Genomic DNA, 20,409 nt, shown 5'->3' on the forward strand with positions numbered 1-20,409 from the left:
TATTTCCCAAATTTAGTTTGATTAGTAGTGAAACTGGAAGAGTGCTTTCTTTTCCCAGTTTTATACTACAAGCAATTTTGTTTTTTATTAAAAGGTTAGAAGTTAACTTCGTATTTTCTTTCAACATGATCTCTCCAGCCAACCTACTAATACTACCATAGAGTCTAGTGGTACTGACCATGCTTCAGTAAGGATAGAAATGATTCTAATGCTGACAGCATATACCAGTTTTTTTGGGATGGAAGAGGTCTGTCCTCTCTTCCTCCCCTGAACTTGTCTCATGGATTGCTGGAACATATTTTACAGAATATTTATGTTGTGTTCAGTTTTACGTGAAGTTGGGTTAGCCTACAGCTTAGCTTACAAAACTGTGTGAGCCAGCTTTTTCCCCTTGCTTGGCTTATTTGAAAATAGTATTTATGCTGAGAACAAGCACAATGAGCACCCATTTTTGTAATATTACAAAGTCACAGTCTTCACAATAAAGTAGTTGGGATTTCTTTTTTCTAAAGTACTTGGGATTTCTTTTTTCTACTTTTGCTGTCATGGCTATTTTTTATGGAAGGTGAAAGGTTGGAAGTGTAACTTTCCCTTGCTTCCTACACAGTTTTCACTGTCACAGCTGTCTGCTGGGATAAAAATAGGTTTGCCCTTGTATCTTTGTCTCACTCCATTATGTTTGTTTGTTTAAGGGGCTCAGTCAGACAGTGAGATCTATCACCCAAATGAAGCAAGCCTTGATCGTGGCTACACTTCTGATTCAGAGGTGTATGCAGATCACAGCAAGCAAAGCAAAATGCATCGTTCTATCACTGATGTGGATGTGGTAAACAGTGGCTGGCTTGTGGTAAGTTATACTAAAGGCTTCCACCTGCTTTATGGGTGTCCAGGTTGAAATAATAGGCTGCAGAGATATTTCCCCCCTACTGTGAAGAAGCAGCAGGGACTATTTTTGTCTCCCAATTCACAACTAGCCCAGCTATTCTACATGCCTGAAGTTCTTGTAATTTGTTTTAAGTCAAGAGAAACTGTTCTTCAGCCTCAAGATACAGCAGAAGTAACCACTAGTTGGATGTGAACGGTATCAACTTACCATATACTTTGATTAACGTCTGAGGTCATCCTCTGAGTACCTCCTCTAAGGGAGGTTTGGAGGATGGCAGCAAGGGAGAGGGCCTTCTTGATAGCAGCCCGCTGATTGCAGAATGCTCTCACCAGTAAGGTCTGCTTGATGGCAACATTGTCATCTTTTTGGTGCCACATTAAGACTTTCCTCTACTCCCAGGCATTTGATTCATAAGATGGGGTTTTAATGTCAGTTCTCTTATTGGGTCCTATAATTGTATTCTTAATTGTTTTAGCTGTTTATAATTGTTTTTAGCTCTGTCGTTTTTAAAGATCGTGAGATGAAACTTGGCACAATGATAGCTCTTAAGTATTATTATTATTATTTATTTATTTATTTATTTATATAGCACCATCAATGTACATGGTGCTGTACAGAGTAAAACAGTAAATAGCGAGACCCTGCCGCACAGGCTTACATTCTAATAAAACCATAATAAAACAATAAGGAGGGGAAGAGAATGCAAACAGGCACAGGGTAGGGTAAACAGGCACTGGGTAGGGTAAAACTAACAGTAGGGCTTTATATATGCCCAGTTTGAATCAGATCCCTTCATCCCTTGATTTAGTTTGACAGTCAGCTGAGCTGCTCCGCTATGTCTATGGAAAACAAAAATGCTTACATTTCCGTCATTTTTACAGATAAAGAGATGAAACTTAGCATGATGATAGCTCTTAAGTAGGGCTTTTGACATGCCCAATTTGAAACAGATTCCTTCATCCATTTAATTTTTTAGGATTTTTTTTAAATTTCCCACCCTCAAACCATTCATCCCTTCATACACACACACACACACACACACACCTGATTCTGTGTTAATTCACCCCTGCACATTATTATCAAAGTTAAGGATAAAATCTCCCTCCAATAAATGTGCAGGGGTGAATTAACGCAGAATCAGAGGTGTATGTGTGTGTAGGTTTGAGGGTGGGAAATTAAACAAAATTCCTAAAAAAATTCAACGGATGAAGGAATCTGTTTCAAACTTTGCATGTCTAAAGGCCTACTTAGGAACTATCATCATGCCAAGTTTCATCTTTAAAAATGATGGCGCTGTATGATAATAGTGCAGTTCTCTGAAAATGGAGCAGTTTTCCAATGAATAATCCGGTGGTGTGGAGAGATGGCCCCCCTCTGAAAATCGGAGCGGAGAACCTGCTCAATGGAACTCCACCCCAAATTTTGGGGCAGAGAAGACCCACTCTGTACACTGCTACTGGGTAAGTATATGTAGAAAGGAGTGATTCTTCAGGTAACCTGGCCCCAAACCTGGCCCCAAACACCCAGACTGCTAGGGTGTTTGGAAGATCAGACTGACAAGTACTGATATAATATATTCAAATTGCCCAGTCCAGTTAAGAGAAGACACTACTTGCAGCCTTGCATGATGCATTAAACACCAGCTGCCAGAGAGGGAGAGAGCTCACTTCCTTGACTTGCGGCTGTTTGCAGCTGCCAGTAAGCATGGTAAACTGGGCTGGAGGGAAGTAGCTAGGGTGTGTGGAAGATCAGTGATTGGAATGTGGGATAGGAGGAGAATTTCTGTCAGCTCAAAATCCGCAACAGATCTGAGGCCAACGTTACAAATTCTTGAAGCTCGTATCTCTAAGCCTGGAAATAATGAGTCTCAGCTACATCACTAGTCTCTAGCAGCACTTACTCCCTCAGGTCCTGAGGAAGGGAAGTGGACCTGTAGGATTGTGCCTGAAAACTGCAAAAAAAAAAGCGGGGGGAAAGGAAGGTCTCCCATCACTGGCATCCTGTCAATTGAACTGAGTAAAGTGGCTATATATGAAAAGACAATGTGTTAGAAGTAGGAACCCAGAGCCCTAGAATAGCATACAAAGTGGTAATTTGAAGTTGCTGTGAGCATAACCCCTTCTCTTGGCTATAGTTAGAACTGAAGGATGCCCTATGAGACTCAAATGTTTTCTGTTTCACAGGTTGGGAAGGATGACCTTGACAACCCAAAGAGCATGGTCGGACTCTCCAAGCTGGGCAGTTCTCCCCTGGTGAATCAGTACAGTCTGACTGTGGGGATGGACCTGGGACCACACAATACCAAATCCCTTATGAAGTGTGTGGAGTCCTTGTCTTTCATTGTGCGAGATGCTGCCCATGTCACACCTGAGAACTTTGAGCTCTGTGTGAAAACTATTCGCATCTTTGTGGAAGCCAGTTTAAATGGAGGTGAGGCCTGACCTTGTCTGTTACTTAGCTTGGATATTTGGCTGTGGATGTCCAGGTTCATTCATTCATTCATTCAAAAATTTCCTTGGCCACTTTTCAGGGCAGGAGCCCTCCTAAGGCAGCATTCAACAATAAAACACATAACAAAAACCAATACGAAAACAGCAATAAAAGCAATGATAAAAAAGCAACAGCAGCAAACATGCAGGTTATGTTCCTAAGGACAGCAAGGAAGAAACCTACACCCATTGGGTGACTTTTTAAACTCAGATTGTCCAAGCCAGCCTTCTAGGCAAATCTTGCTGCACAAAGAACTGCCTCCCCTCCTCCCCTGCCTACTGAATTCAGTGAATGGAACTCTCCATGGGCAGTTTTTGAGCCCCTTATTAAAGTTTCATATCAGTTTCCTATAGTGGTACAATCCTTTACAGAACAGTGAGCAGCATACTCTCTCACACACATTTTTGCAGAACAGAACACCAGCATCAGTGTTTTGCATTGTGCATGCTCGAAAGCAAGGGTGGGGAACTACTTTATTCTTCTTCGTGGTCTCTGTACATCACACATATGGGCTCTGCGCCTGCGCAGGGCCAGGTTCGGAAACTTCTCAAGCTGAAAATCTTTTAGGCGGGAACCCCTCCCCCACCGTCCACTGAGCATGCTCAGGGGTTCCCGCCTAATCCCCTCAGTTCTCTTCAACCGCCTGTGGGTCAACAGTGTTTGGAGACTTCTCTTGGTATAGTGCGCTTTTGTTATACTATAGCTGAAAAATCTATCAATTTTTCCTTCTTTCTCTTGTTTCTCCAGTTTTCTATCTTTCCTATTTTTTTTAAAAAAAAGAATATTTTTTTGTTCGTCGGTGTCTTGGTGCCTATGGCACATCAAGGCCTCTTCAAGAAGTGTTCCAGTTGTGGACAGAAAATAGCACAAACCGATGGACATTCTTTGTCCTTGCTCTGCTTGGGGGAGACTCATGTTGTAGAGTCGTGTGCCTTTTGCTTGAAGTTTTCAAGGCAGCCACGAAAAAACGCGCAGAGCGCCTTCAGGCTACTCTCTGGGAAAAGGCTTTGGAGGCAGTAGACAAACCGAGAGCGGCTCGCGTTTCTACATCTCCACACAAGATGGAGTCTATGCCCCAAAATCCTCCGACAAGGAGTGAAGCCTTAGCGGTTCCCCCCTCCTCCTCTCAGTTCGCAAAAAAGGCGGCAAAGAAGATCTCTAAGAGAGCGAGAGAGCACTCTGAGGCCGAAAACCCTCAGAGAAAAAAGAGCAAATCCATGACAAAAAAATGGAAAGAAAAAGTAATCAAAACCGATTCCGTAGGTACCGAGGAGCCCGGTACCGAGTACAGGGCATAGAAGCCCGATATCGAGTCTCTCACTACAGAGACCTCCCTCGCATGCGATAAGCCCTATACCGAGGCTATCGCTACCGACACCTTTTTCGATACTGAGACGGGCGACCCCATCTTCGCCATCAGTACCGAACCCACCACCGCGTGAGGAGCCGGTTGCTAACTCGCCGGTCCCGTCGCCGCTGCATATTGTCACGGTCCCGACTGACCAGCCCAGTATAAGGGCAGCGATTTCGGAAGATGAAATCGGGCTCCTCGCTGGATAATACCATTGCAGATCGGAGACCTTTTTCCCCTCGGTACCGAGAAGACATCGATACCGACGAACATCAGTACCGACAGCAACCACAGCTCGATACCGAAGGCTATCGATACCGAGAAACACCTCCTTATGGATATGGCCGTGATCGTTCACTGGCTTCAATTCATTCCAGTCAGCAATATGCTGCTTACAGCGAAAGACCTAAGTCCCCACAGAGGGGTACGGGCTACTATGCCAATTGGCAACCCCCACATTTTCCTCCATATTACTATGAGGACTGGAGGCACAGAGGGCACCAAGAATATTGCTACCCTCAAGAACGCCCGTATGACACATACCCGCGTTTTCGTCAGCCACCCTCCGAGACGGTCTCCCGTCCACCGCCCCCGGAGGTTGCTGCAGCCATGCCGCCTCTGCCTCAACCAGCGGTACTGAGGCGCTTGCCGCAACCAACGTGAGCTACGGTACCGACCACCACGGTACTGACTCAAGCTTTACAACCACATCCAAACTCAGGGATGTTGCCACGCGTTTTGGACGTCTTATCGGAGGAGGACTACCAGTCTGACTCCTCCCAAGAGGCTTCACCAGTACCATCTATTCCCTCCCCTGATGACCTTGTAGGGACTTCGGATGTGGTCTCCCATTCAGAAGACTTATCACACTTTGCCAATCTAGTGCAAAGGATGGCGAGATCATTGGGGATTGAAATGTCTCAACCCATTGAAAAATTAAACGATCCAGTGTACGACGATGCATACTGTGAATCAGCTACTCCAGCAGCCATCCCATACCTGCCCATGCTGTTATGCACTGCACAGCAGTCGTGGAAGCTGCCCTCCTCTATGCCACCAACGTCCAGGAGGTTAGACAATATATACAAAATACAAGAAAAGACTGCTCCTTTTCTTTTCAGCCCAACTCCATAATTGTAGAGGCATCTCATAAGAGACACAATACACCTGTAGATAAAGAAGGCCGTCAGCTGGATGGTATAGGCCGAAGAATCTATTCTTCAACTGCATTGTCATTACGTGTGCATAATTACCAAGGCACCATGGCAAAATACCAACTCTTCTTGTGGGAGAAGATGGCATCCCTGTCTGGTTATCTGCCAGATGACCAAAGGGAACTGGCAAACGTTTTTTACACTGAGGCCATGACACTATCAAGGCAACAGTTTAACACAGCTCGCCACGTGACAGACTGCGCCTCAAAAGCCATGGTAGGGTCCATAGCCCTACAAAGACATGCATGGTTGAGGTCAGCAGGTTTGTCTCAAGAGGCACGCTCCTGCATTGAGGACCTGCCTTTTGATGGAGATGGCCTATTCCATTCTTCCACGGATGAATTGATGGAGAACATCCAAAAGGCCAAGAATATGGCCAAAAAGATGGGAATTGGGCAGCAGCAACAACAGATTCAAAGAGCATTCTGCCCAAGACGCTGGCCTAGGGCTCAACAACAGTTCCAGCCCAGACAGCAGCAACAGTTGCAAGATAGACCCCCTCTGTACCAACCCCAAGGTCAGTACAGGAGGCAACAATTTTCAGGACGCTTCAAACAAAACATAAGCAAACCAGACCAAGGTCAAAGACGGCGTCTTTGACTGCCCCATAACTATAATTTCTGCACCTAAATTTGGTGACATCCTTGCCCCCTTTTATAATAGTTGGACCACCATTACCACCGACAGGTGGGTCCTCAACATCATTTCTCGGGGCTACAAAATTGAGTTTACCACCCTCCTTCCCCTAGGAACCGCAAGGTTCTCTCCACCTACAGATGCTCTATTGCAAGAGACCAAGTCTCTTTTGGAGAAGGGCGCCATAGAGCGATTACCAACTCATACCCTAATGTGCGGGTTCTACTTCCGCTACTTTACAGTTCCTAAACGGGATGGGGGCTAAGACCTATTTTGGACCTTAGAGTCCTGAACAAGTTCATCAATCCTAAAAAATTCCGGATGAACTCCTTAGCAAGCATCTTACCTTTCCTCTCCCAAGGGGACTGGTTTACTTCCATTGACTTCAAAGGTGCTTACTTTCATGTCTCAATTTACCCTGACCATCGCCAATTCCTCCGGTTCATAGTAGGGGAAGACATTTTTATTTATTTATTTATTTAATTACATTTATATACCGCCCCACAGCCGAAGCTCTCTGGGCGGTTTACAACATTTAAAAATAGTAAACATTAAAAGTATACAATTTAAAAACACACACACACACATAAAAACAGTATAAAAACAACAGTATCCATTTAAAAACAACAATTGTGGGGTCCATTAAAAACAAACTTAACGTTGTTAAATGCTGTTAAAATGCTGTTAAAAATGCCTGGGAGAAGAGAAAAGTCTTGACCTGGCGCCGAAAAGATAACAATGTTGGCGCCAGGCGAGCCTCATTTTCCAATTTAAAGTGCTTCCGTTTGGTCTTTCTACTGCTCCCTGAGTCTTCACTAAGTGTATGGCACCAGTTTGCGCCTTTCTGAGAACTCGAGGGGTAGAGATTTACCCCTACTTGGACGATTGGTTGATAGTGGCTAGTACGGAGCAGGAAGTCACCCGTAACACCCACCTTACCATCAACCTCCTTAGCGAATTAGGCCTTTGCATCAACAAAGAAAAATCAAATTTTCAACCAACTCAAAAAATTAAATTCCTTGGAGCAATTCTGGACTCAACCCGCTCCAGGGCTTTCCTTCCGGAGAATAGAGCTGCAACATTAATTCGACTTGCACTCAAATTTTTTCACTCCAAGACCATATCTGCTTTCCAGGTGCAAAGACTACTAGGTCTCATGGCAGCAACTGTCAGCGTTGTCCCTTGGGCACGCCTACACATGAGACCTCTACAATTGTGGCTTCTGTGGGAGTACGACAATACAATGGATGCTCATCTAGTGAAATTGTCACCCCCTACCAAAGTAAAGGACACTCTTCTTTGGTGGACAGATCTGTCCAACATTATGCAGGGCCTGGACTTCAGACCTCCACTGCCATTTCAACATCTGATGACAGACACGTCCCTTCTGGGCTGGGGAGCCCACTGCGGAGATCTTACAATTCAGGAGCATTGGAGCCTTTCCGACAGGAAAAGGCATATAAATGTCCTAGAACTGATGGCCATCCAAAAGGCACTGTATGCCTTTCAGCAGAACTTGTCAGGACATGTCATCCAAATCCATATAGACAACATGGCTGCTGTTTGGCATATAAACAAACAGGATGGAACACGGTCTATGGACCTGATTACCCTAACGGACATTTGGCACTGGGCTATCGCCCACGACATGACCTTATCGGCCATATCCCGGCAGACAACCTCAGCCGCACCTTCGTGGACACGCACGAGTGGCAGATGAAAGACTCTGTTCTCGAACTGATCTTTCAGGCATGGGGACAGCCTGCAATAGATTTATTCGTGTCACCGGAGAACACCATCTGCAACCAATTCTGCACATGGGCGGGTCACGGGACAGGATCCCTAGGAGACGCCTTCGAGAGGACGTGGACAGGACAGCTGCTGTACCTGTTCCCCCCATACCACTCCTATCCAAGGTGATCCTGAAGTTGCGCACAGACAACGCCAACGCCATATTAGTAGCACCTTGGTGGCCAAGGCAGCCGTGGTTCACTCCGCTACTCAAACTGTCCTCAGCGGAGTTTATCAAACTGCCCCAATGTCACAACTTAATCTCCAAGGAGAAAGGACTCATTCTCCACCCAGAATGAGGCTGTCCGGTCCCTGAGCCTGACAACGTGGAGAATCAGGCAACGATAGATAATCTATCCCTGCCTGCTATCCCATTATTCTGGCAAAAACCGGCCACCAGAAAATCATACACTAAAAAGTGGGAAGTTTTTTCTGCTTTTGCCTCCAGCAGAAATGAAAACCCATTTACAGCACCTTTACCCATTGTGCTTTCTTTTCTTTTTTCTTTATTTAAAAAAGGACTCAAGTTCTCGTCACTTAGAGTTTATTTGGCAGCTATTTCTGCCTCTCACCGTTGGGTTCAGGGATATTCAGTCTTCACCCACCCTTTAACCAAACGTTTCATGAAAGGTATGAAAAATACCATCCCACTAGTTCGTTCCTTTGTTCCACAATGGAGCCTTTCCGTGGTGCTCAAGGCACTGTCTGCCAAGCCCTTTGAGCCATTAGCAAAATTGGACTTGCGATTGCTAACTTTCAAGGTGGCATTCCTCGTTGCCATCACGTCTGCTAGACGTGCATCAGAGTTAGCAGCACTCCATATGGACGCACCCTATACGGTGTTTCATGCTGGCAAAGTGGTCCTTAGACCAGACCCAGCCTTTCTTCCAAAGGTTGTGTCTTCTTTTCACCTTGGACAGGATATTACTCTGCCAAGTTTTTTCCCATCACCGACATCCCCCCTTGAGGCGACATTACACACCCTGGACGTGAGACGTGCTCTTGCTTTCTACCAGTCCAGAACAGCAACTCTCCGGAGATCCCAAAGACTTTTTGTTTGTTATGGGGGTAAACAAAAGGGACTCCAAGCATCTCCGCAGAGAATATCTGCTTGGGTTGTTCAGACTATCAAATTAGCCTATGAACTCGCTGGCCTCCCATTGGAGGGGAAAGTGCGCTCTCACTCCACCAGAGGAGTGGCCACTTCTACAGCTTTTGAAAAAGGGATCGCTCTACCAGACCTCTGCAAAGCAGCTACCTGGTCGACACCTTTGACTTTTGCCAGTCACTACCGCCTGGACATCAGGGCGCGCAGAGACTGTGCCGTCTTATCGGCAATCCTATGACTACTCATATACCAACTGACACCACCCACCTCCGGTAAATCAGCTTGTTAATCACCCATATGTGTGATGCACAGAGACCACAAAGAAGAAAGACAGGTTGCTTACCTGTAACTGTAGTTCTTCGAGTGGTCATCTGTGCAGTCACACAGCCCTCCCACCGTCCCCACTATGGTGTCAATATTTTTGGTCACCTGGTGGTTCTCCTCAGTGAGACTGTCTAGGCGGTTTCAGGAACTGAGGGGATTTGGCGGGAACCCCTGAGCATGCTCAGTGGACGGTGGGGGAGGGGTTCCCGCCTAAAAAAGATTTCAGCTATAGAAGTTTCCGAAGCTGGCCCTGCGCAGGCGCAGAGCCCATATGTGTGACTGCACAGATGACCACTCGAAGAACTACAGTTACAGGTACGCAACCTGTCTATTTCTTTCCACTGCAGGCCACATGATGTCAGTAGCCAGGGCCATGTCCACTAATGCCATCCCCCCCCACACATTTTGACCATGCTGTTCAGTGCCTCTCAGAACAAAGAAAGGGACTTAGATGAAGCTGGGAGGCTTTGTTTGCTGCAATTTGCATAACTTGCCATTTTTAGTGTGTGTGTGTGTGGGGGGGGAATAAACGGAAACCTGCAAGTTCTGGGGAAAAGCCCAGGGCTTTGCTTAAAAATGCAAACCTAGCCATAGGCTTTGGAAAAAACCATTGAGCCCCACAAGGGACAGATTTCCCCGTGACAAACATTCCTACCTCATTGTTCTTCTTGCTCTAAATATAATGTAAGAAGCTCTTTTCATTGTGTTTAGCATCCCTTGCATGTGTAGCTGATTCTGAGCCTTAGCCTTCATCCTTTGGTTAGTAGGCAGGATATAAATATTCCAAATATTCCAACTTTTGCAGACAATAGCATATTATTATTATTATTATTATTATTATTATTATTATTAATTTATATAGCACCATCAATGTACATGGTGCTGTACAGATTACACAGTAAATAGCAAGACCCTGCCGCATAGGCTTACAATCTAATAAAGTTGTAGTAAACAATAAGGAGGGAAAGAGAATGCAAACAGGCACAGGGAAGTGTAAACAGGCACCGGGTAGGGTGAGGCTAACAGTATAGAGTCAGAACAATCTCAACATTTAAAAGCTATAGGGAAAAGAAAAGTTTTTAGCTGAGTTTTAAAAGCTGTGATTGAGTTGGTAGTTCTCAAGTGTTCTGGAAGAGCGTTCCAGGCGTAAGGGGCAGCAGAAGAAAAAGGACGAAGCCGAGTAAGGGAAGTGGAGGTCCTTGGGCAGGCGAGAAGCATGGCATCAGAGGAGCGGAGAACACGAGCGGGGCAATAGTGTGAGATGAGAGAGGAGAGATAGACAGGAGCTAGACCGTGAAAAGCTTTGAAGGTCAGCAGGAGAAGTTTATATTGGATTCTGGAGTGAATTGGAAGCCAATGAAGAGATTTCAGAAGTGGAGTGACATGGTCAGAGCGGCGGGCCAAGAAGATGATCTTAGCGGCAGAGTGGTGGACAGAGACCAGCGGACTGATGTGAGACGAGGGAAGGCCAGAGAGAAGAAGGTTGCAGTAGTCCAACCGAGAGATAACCAGTGCGTGAACGAGAGTCTTGGCAGAAGAGACAGACAAAAATGGTCGAATCCTGGCAATATTATACAGGAAGAAACGACAGGATTTAGCTACTGCCTCGATATGAGGAATAAAGGAGAGCGAGGAATCAAATATCCCCCTTTCTAGCCAGTACTCAGATTGAGTCAGCTGCACCAACATTTACACATGAGTACCATCCTTACCACCTAGGCATAGGTTTCCATAAATACAAACTTGTGTGTGTGTGTGTGTACTGTCTTTCATTATTGAAAGTTATTTAAAAATGTGCCACTGAGCTCTGTATAAGCTCCACCTGACGAGCGTTTTATTGCACGCTGGTTACTGGGCACTCACGGATTCTTTGGAGGTAGCTCACATGACATCGTCTGCCTCTCACACGCCTTCCGCCCCTTCTGGTCTTCCTTGCGCCACAAGAAAAACCAGAAAATATTTTTTAAACCAAAGTTGCTGTGTTCTCCTGCTGTGTGGGGGAGAAGCAGCGTGTTCACAATGAGGGAATGGATGAGTGTCCACAGAGAAGCGACAGTAGCCGGCGTTAGCCAGCGTTTCTTCCAAGATGCTGTCACTGCTGTCAAGCTATAGCATTTTGTTGGGGAGGAGGGACTGTACAATTAATTATACAATCAGTTATATTTTGCTGACATGCTTCTACCTCTTACTTGTCTGAGGCTATTTTATTTTTAAGAGATTGTCTTTTGTTTCTGTTTGTTTGTGTTTGAGATAACCTTTGCCCTCTTCTCCCTACTTTACTATGCTTTAAAGGATTTTCTGTCAGTAATGATCAGTCTTGGAACATGTGAAAATATAGACACAATCTCTGGGCAAGGATCTCACAACCCTTGACACAATCAAATCTCTTACACTGTATTTATATCTCTGCACACTTACACAGGGCCAAATTAGAGTTGGTGTGGGAGATCCATGATTAGGATCACGTGTCCTTTTAAAATAATAATTAGGATCACATATGGTGTTGTTGAAGATTGATGAAATTGCAGGGGGTGGATTTTGCCATTTCCCCAATTTAAATCCACCACATCCACTGTTCAAAACCACCTTGTGGGGCTACTGTTTATTTATTTATTTATTTATTACATTTTTATACCACCCAATAGCCGAAGCTCTCTGGGCGGTTCGCAAAAGTTAAAAGTTCTTATAGAACTCCCATATTAGCTTTGTCAAGCACCACACAAGGCTAGAGATGGCTTCTGTTATTTTAAGAATGGCATAGAAATTAAAATCACATGTTTGAGCTTTCCTCCTTTTCTGCTTTACTTGTGGAATTGTCTGTTCCTAGAACTGAGAGTTTCATGCATTCAAATTAGGCAGGAGATGTACATAGATAAACTACAGCCTAAGATGTATGCTGTGTCTATAGGGTGTAAGTCCCAGGAGAAGCGGGGGAAGACCCATAAATATGACCCCAAATCAACACGTTTCAAAAAGAAAGCCAAGGAGAGCTCTCTGAGGCACTTAAGGGCCTCCAGCCAGCACCAGCACCGCTCACCAAGTGAGGACGAGGATGACGATGAGAGTGTCCCTGCCAGTTACCACACTGTGTCTTTACAGGTTAGTCAGGACGTAAGTATAGCCAGGATTTCTTCATTGTCTTTCCCTGCTGTTGTTTTTCTGGTTGCAATAGCTTTGAATCATAGAATAGTAGAGTTGGAAGGGGCCTCTAAGGCCATCGTGTCCAACCCCCTGCTCAATGCAGGTATCCACCTGAAAGCATACCTGACAGAGGGTTGTCCAGCTGCCTCTTGAAGGCCTCTAGTGTGGGAAAAAGTAGATGTGCTGTGGTTCATGTTGTTTGGCCTTGCATGGCTGCTTTTTAAAAAATAAATAGCTGGCGCAGGGTGAGTCAGATCCAGACCATGGGCCAATGGGAACTTTCCTCCCATTGTGAATAGTAGGTGTCTGGGCCACCCAATTTAGAGTGGATGAGTGGATAATTTAGAGTGGATAACAGGAGAGGTTAAGGTAGCCTTCTCCAAATGCCATGGTCTCATTCAAGCTCAGGGCCTGCAATGCTGGCTATTTGTAAAATAAATAAATAGCCATTTGGCCAAATGTTGTGAATAACGTCATGTATTTGCAGGTATCTTCCCTGATTTCATTTGATACTATAGAGTATTTTAGTGGAAATGAACCTTCACCAGACAAAGAACAATCTTGTGCAGGAAGATCTCCTGTCAAGTATACGCATAGGCCTGCGGACAGTTGGTACCTCAGTCATTGCTGATATAGAAGATGTGATGGAAAGAAGCGTGTGATGACTGCCTTGAGTGGATCAGTTAAATGCTGTAGATATATCTGGTTCCTTTCGCAAAAGCTGTTGTGGGTTTAAGCAGAGGACCATGTCAATCTGTGCTTAGGGTGACTGAGGCGTAAAAGTAATGGAAAGGGAGCTGAAGACATGCTGTGAAATGTTACTCAATGAAGGACAAAAGGAGTAATGAAAGTTGACCAAGGATTTGTCCTTTTTATTTGGAGGGCAAAACTGATGAGGAATTAGAGGTTTGAGTCATGTGATGTGAAGAATTCTGGATCTATTAGATTAGAGCAGGATTAGGCCAAATGTAGATCTGCATTTCTTTTGCTCTTAAGCAATAGTACATACTCAGGATCTCTTAACACAGATATCTTAACTATTAAAGAGAACCTGAGTTTGCACTCTTGCCTTATACATTTCAAAGCATTAGTAAAGCATGGGGGTCCTAGAAAAAAGGTAGCCTACCCTGGGTCAGGGGGATGCAGATATCGGGGTGAAGGGGGTGATGGGAAAGATTTGTGGAAAGATGCTAGAGACTTAGTGGAGGTCACACATTTCTTTCTGTGGAGATTGAAGAGTGTCGTATTTCTGCCCTACATATTTTTTGTGCTTTGTTTTAATATTTTGGTATTTCAGTAATGAGCAACCCATTGAATCCTCTTCCATGATTGAATGCATGACTCTCTTAACCAGAGCAAGAATCTCAATTGGGACTTTGAAATGTATTCTGAAATGTTTGGGCTTATTACCACAAACCTGCAAGATTGCCCCGTTCCTTCCTGTTCTGAGGCTTCCTTTTGTTTTGACCCATCTGAAGTGACCAGGGTGTTGCTTTCCACTCGTCCAGAGCATTGTCAAGGTTTTTGTTGTGCTTGCAAAGGCAAATTACCTCCCTTGCCTTTACCATTGCAGCTGCTCGACCTGATGCACACCCTCCACACACGAGCTGCTGCCATCTACAGCTCTTGGGCAGAGGAGCAGCACCATCTGCAGGCTGCAGGAAAGAAAATTGAAGCAGACTCTCAAACGTTGTGGGCCAATTGTTGGTGTCCATTGCTGCAAGGTAAAACCGACACATCCCAGGATATTAGAAGACAGCAGCCGTTTAAGTCAGGATGGGACCTGAGGTGGCTGAAGTTAGCTATGTCGTAGGATATCACGGAAAGTTGGCATTAAACAAAAATGTAGTTAGGCACCCTAAAACTTGGTAAGAACAAGGAGCAAGATGCTGTGTGTTCAAAACACATCAAGGTCAGCTTCTGATGTGTTCACCAAAGCAGAGTCTGGTAACTCTGTGCCAATGGCATACATGCACTTCTGAGGGGAGTTTCCAGTCAATTTCTGTAGTGTGATTAAACTTCCACCTGTTGCTAGTAAACATCTTGCTCTTGTCTCTGCTCTTTCCCTTTCCTTTTATGTCAGGACAAGTGTGACATGGTTTCTTGGTTATACTTTAAGAAATTCAAAACAGTATTTTCCTTTCTCTTAGGGAAGTTTTTTGTATCAAAATAAGCCTTTCTAGCAACTAAAAGTCCAGAACATAAGATGACTCCCCACCCCACAATGACTCTTGTGATTGGTTACATTTGTAAACATGTGATATGAATTGCTGATGCAAACAATTCTCTGGTCTGCAACCCTCCAGAATCTTGGTCACAGTTCAGATTGTAATGGAATAAATCATATCTCCACATGATTGGCTGAGTTGCCACCATCGGTTGCTGTGAGAGTCATTGCTCAGACATACTGTTGCTGAAGTACGTCTGAGCAATGACTTTGTTTTGCAATGGAATTGTGCTACTCCATTCTTTGGGTCAGTACCTTTGGCTTTACTACATTTAATAAGCATACAACAATTCCATATGCTTTTTGGGAAGGTGTGTAAAAGTATGACCCCTTGTAAGGAATGGTGAAGTTCCTTGTCAAGAATGAAGTTTCTCATATATTTTTTGACTTGTACTCTGAACAGGCATTGCCTGCTTGTGTTGTGATGCACGGCGACAAGTGCGGATGCAGGCTCTGACCTACCTGCAGCGGGCTCTACTTGTGCATGATCTGCAGGCTCTTGATGCCCTGGAGTGGGAATCCTGTTTCAACAAGGTAGTGCTGTGTGCCTGCATCTGCAGGAAATGGGGGTGGGGGCAGAGTTTGTCTTTTCAGAGGGAGCTTGTGGAAGATGATTATCCTCACCCTGGTCCATGTTCTTACCCAATCCAGACAGACTTTTACTAGAATAGTTTACCACCACCTTGTATTCCTTTTGTTCCCTGGTCAGAAAATGCCTTTTGGGGAGTGTAGAATACTTGGGAGATTTCTTGAAGGCAAGATAATAGACCTTCATAGTACTGCTGGTCAGGGCTCTGCAACATTCCCCTGTCTTCCACCCTGACAACAAGCAATGTGGAAGAATGGTCAGGCATGAGAGAGCATTTTCTGGGCTGCAAATTCACAAGTCAGAGCAAGCCTTACCTATACACTTGAAAATGTTGTCAAAGCATAAGTATACATCCAATATGAGTGACTACAGCTCTTTCAAGCAGAAACAATCCTTTTTTTTCAATCCTCCATGCTTGGAACAGGAGGGGCTTATCAGCTCCTAGAAGGCAGAGATGAGTTTTCCCACCTCAAATTAGAAAAATCCAATAGAAAAATATTTTCTTATAGCCAGATCACCTTTGAGTGAGGTTTCTCTATGAGTGGGGTGAATTATGGGCTTAGTTTTAGTCTCCCAATTATTTAATTATGGCTTGTGTTTATTTTCTGTATAGTAAGTATTAATCTTACTATATTAATCTTATTTGTATAATATTAATGTTACTATATTTATTATTTTGTTTATCATATTATACAGTGCCTTCAGCATTTTACAGAAAGTTTGGATAGAAATATTTTTAATAATTAACTTCAGGAAAAGCACGTTGTTTGGGGAATCATGTAGCCATGACCTTACACTAGCAAGTGATAGATTAGGGTAGTTAACAGATCAAAAAGGTAAAGGATATATGAAGCTCTTCTGTTGCTCAGGAGGAAATTTTATCTGTTCCAGATGTGAAATTTCCTGTTTATTGGTATAGTTCACACATTAATGTACACACGGTGAATGACAGGGTTAAATTGGAGCTTTATACAGTCAGAGACTGTGTTCAGAGGAGGACAACCAGGATGATCAGGGGTCTGGAAACAAAGCCCTATGAAGAGAGACTGAAAGAACTGGGCATGGTTAGCCTGGAGAAGAGAAGATTGAGGGGAGACATGATAGCACTCTTCAAATACTTAAAAGGTTGTCACACAGAGGAGGGCCAGGATCTCTTCTCGATCCTCCCAGAGTGCAGGACACGGAATAACGGGCTCAAGTTAAAGGAAGCCAGATTCCGGCTGGACATCAGGAAAAACTTCCTGACTGTTAGAGCAGTACGACAATGGAATCAGTTACCTAGGGAGGTTGTGGGCTCTCCCACACTAGAGGCCTTCAAGAGGCAGCTGGACAACCATCTGTCAGGGATGGTTTAGGGTGGATTCCTGCATTGAGCAGGGGGTTGGACTCGATGGCCTTGTAGGCCCCTTCCAACTCTGCTATTCTATGATTCTATGAGACGCTTCATAATTTCAGCCAAAATTGGCTGCTACAGATGGGACTTTTGTATGAAAGAAAATGCCTTTGCTGCAGATATATTGAAGTCCATTCAAACTTTAATGTGCTTAGTAAGGACATAAAAGGGCACTGGGTTGTCATGTATTGTTGCCTTACACCTGTGCCTAAAGATATGAATTTCCAAGTTACCATTGTCCATGGATCTCCACACTAGCTTTGGATCTCCATACTAGTTTTGGAGAACATATACATAATACAGTGCAAAGAGCTCTGTCATGTGCAGATGCCATGAGATGTTGAAGCTGTATAGTGTGTCTGATGATGATGATGATGATGATGATGTTCAAAGCATTTAAATCTTTAGCCAAAAAGGCTCCCAGGGCAGCTCAGCATGATCAGTAATACAGCAGTCCTTGCCCTCAGACTTACAATCTAAAAGAATGACACACAAGGGGAAGGGATGGGGAGGGAGGGGAAAGGAGCCTCAAGCACCAGTGCTAGATTTGTGATCAGCTGAGATGGAAATAGTTCAGGTAGCCTGATGATGAAAAGCATCCTCTAAGGTGACAGTTGGGGGAGGTCCAAGGACAGCTGGTCTTTCAACAAGGCAATGAAATAACCTTGCTGCTCTGCTCACCAGCCTATTGGAACAGCTGCCACCAGTTGAGGAGTTGATATTCCTTCCCACATTCTGAATTGCGGCCATAAGATGGATGTTTTTATATCAGGGTCAGGGAACCTTTTCTGGTCCAATGATAGATTTTAAAAGCTTGATTGCAGCACAGGAGGGAGGAGGGGAAATCCCTTATCTCCTGTCTCTGACAGGCCTGAAGTTGGAAGGATGGATGGAATCTCCTGTGGGCTGGGCTGCATGTTCCCCATCCCTATTTTATATTAATTTTTTTTTGGGAACCTCAGAGGAAGTGCTCTTTGGGGCTACTGAGAGAAGCACTGGAGCAAAACCAACAAATGGACCCTTTGCCACATAGCTATAAGTAGGCAGCGAATTTCCATTAGCACTGCAGTGAACCCCTGCATCTGGTCTTTCTCAGTGGTAACTTATTAATTGAAGGATGTGTTCATAGAATCATAGAATTGTAGAGTTGGAAGGGGCCTATAAGGCCATCGAGTCCAACCCCCCACTCAGTGCAGGAATCCACCCTAAAGCATCCCTGACAGATGGCTGTCCAGCTGCCTCTTGAAGGCCTCTAGTGTGGGAGAGCCCACAACCTCCCCTAGGTAACTGGTTCCATTGTCATACTGCTCTAACAGTCAGGACATTTTTCCTGATGTCCAGCTGGAATCTGGCTTCCTGTAACTTGAGCCCGTTATTCCGTGTCCTGCACTCTGGGAGGATCGAGAAGAGATCCTGGCCCTCCTCTGTGTGACAACCTTTCAGGTATTTGAAGAGTGCTACCATGTTGTCTGTATAGGCCAATAAAAAACTTGTTCATGTGGAGGAGTTTGGCAAAAATTGGTGTAGCCTTCTGCACTGTAGAAGACTTACTTTCATAATACAACCTTATTTTCCCTTTTTGTTCCCCCCTCCCAAGTAATGCTTCATCTGTTGGTGAGTCAGTATGCTTCCTCCTTCATTGTGTTTTGACCTGTGCCAAACGTTAGGCTGCAAAGAGGCTTCCTGCTCGTAATACATGCTTTAGATACTGTCTTTTGTTCTTACCTATTAGCATTTTGGTATCTTGAATCACATAGGTGCTGTTTCCTTTACTGACCAAACTCCTGGAAAATATCAGCCCAGCAGACGTTGGTGGGATGGAAGAGACCAGAATGAGAGCCTCGACTCTACTCTCCAAGGTGCAAGGCCTCTTACTTGCCTTTTCAGAGGGTGAAGCTTTCTTACCTTATATTAAGCAGATCACTTTGCAGGTCCTATGATTGTTCCCATTATGCAAAGTGAAATGAAGGCTGGAGCCTTGGCTTGCAGGAGGCACTTGATGCCCACATTTTGGACAGGGATCTTAGTTTTGAACTGGTAGCCCTGGGTTATAATGCAGTCCTGCTCCACATATGTACTGTCATTAAACAAAGGCAAAACTTAATGTAGCTTCATCAAAGCAGTTCTTGGACTTGACAGATGTCTCGCATCTTTCCTTCTTGGGGCAACTTGACTTAATAAGGATTCTGTCCAGTTTCTGCAGCTGAAACTCTCCCCACAGCCTGAGTTCGATCCCAGCGGAAGCTGGTTCTCAGGCAGCCGCTCGGGTCGACTCAGCCTTCCATCCTCCCGAGGTCAGTAAAATGAGTACCCAGTTAGCTGGGGGAAAGGTAATAATGGCTGGGGAAGGCAACGGCAAACCACCCCGCTATAAGGCCTGCCAAGAAAACGCCAGCGAAAGCTGGCGTCCCTCCAAGAGTCAGTAATGACTCAGTGCTTGCACGAGAGGTTCCTTTCCTTTTTCCTGTCATTTCAGCAGTACAGGAGGAACTCATTTCAGCTCTCTGTGCATACCAAGAACCTTTAGAGAACTACTGGAGAGGCTTTATTTCCATTAGCAAAGTTTACTTCACAGTTAAAATGTATGGGGAAGTTGCAGGAAACGAACAAACACAGGATGCTGATTCCCCAAATTTCTACATAAAAATAACATTTTTAGTCATCCCTAACCATGTCATCTGTTCTGTCTTAATTTTGGCAATGTTTGGTAAGATTAAGTTAGTATGTAATATTTTGTCCAATTAATAACATTGATATATGTCACAGTTTGGGATTTTTAAGTGCAGAAGAGGGCTTATAAAAGATTAAAAGCCTAAAAACAGAGAGGGCTCAGATATGGTGCAACGTTTCTGAAGATTTCTGGTTCCAAGGATTTGGAATCCCGTAGGGAAGAGCCATCTAGGACAAGGCGCCTGGGGCATGTCCTTTTAAGTAAGGGCAGCAGTTCTGGGCCCTTCTTCCTCTCTTGCTGCAATTCTTACTGAGTTCTATGTTGTTCTAGGTCTTCCTGCAGCACTTGTCTCCATTACTCTCCCTCCCAACATTTGCTGCTTTGTGGCTGACAATTCTGGATTTCATGGACAAATATATGCATTCCGGCTCCAGTGACTTGTTGGTATGTGACTTGCTGCGGTTTCATTTTTTTAGTAGTTGTCTTTGTCAGACTCAGCTTTCAAACAAATGTAAACATCTCTTTTGGCAATATCCTCATTTTACTCTACATCCTTCCACTTCTTTATCTGTAATGACATATTTGTCT

The 20,409-nt window shown here is 44.5% G+C and overlaps 1 protein-coding gene across 4 annotated transcripts in view; it reads left to right on the forward strand.

Moving 5' to 3' along the window:
- The window catches only part of GBF1 (golgi brefeldin A resistant guanine nucleotide exchange factor 1), a 209,735-nt gene that overhangs the window by 175,435 nt on the left and 13,891 nt on the right, over positions 1 to 20,409 (forward strand). For 3 of the 4 annotated variants that reach the window (XM_063133220.1, XM_063133218.1, XM_063133219.1), the window contains 7 exons: positions 693 to 847; positions 3,070 to 3,316; positions 12,709 to 12,911; positions 14,515 to 14,665; positions 15,572 to 15,702; positions 18,908 to 19,009; positions 20,152 to 20,265. In XM_063133220.1, the coding sequence (XP_062989290.1) occupies positions 693 to 847; positions 3,070 to 3,316; positions 12,709 to 12,911; positions 14,515 to 14,665; positions 15,572 to 15,702; positions 18,908 to 19,009; positions 20,152 to 20,265 (1,103 nt within the window). The remainder of the gene's footprint in view (positions 1 to 692; positions 848 to 3,069; positions 3,317 to 12,708; positions 12,912 to 14,514; positions 14,666 to 15,571; positions 15,703 to 18,907; positions 19,010 to 20,151; positions 20,266 to 20,409) is intronic. The other variant, XM_063133221.1, reaches the window with a different exon arrangement.

This window comes from Elgaria multicarinata, chromosome 8 (assembly GCF_023053635.1).
Source record: "Elgaria multicarinata webbii isolate HBS135686 ecotype San Diego chromosome 8, rElgMul1.1.pri, whole genome shotgun sequence".
In the NCBI taxonomy this organism is placed as follows: Eukaryota; Metazoa; Chordata; class Lepidosauria; order Squamata; family Anguidae; genus Elgaria; species Elgaria multicarinata.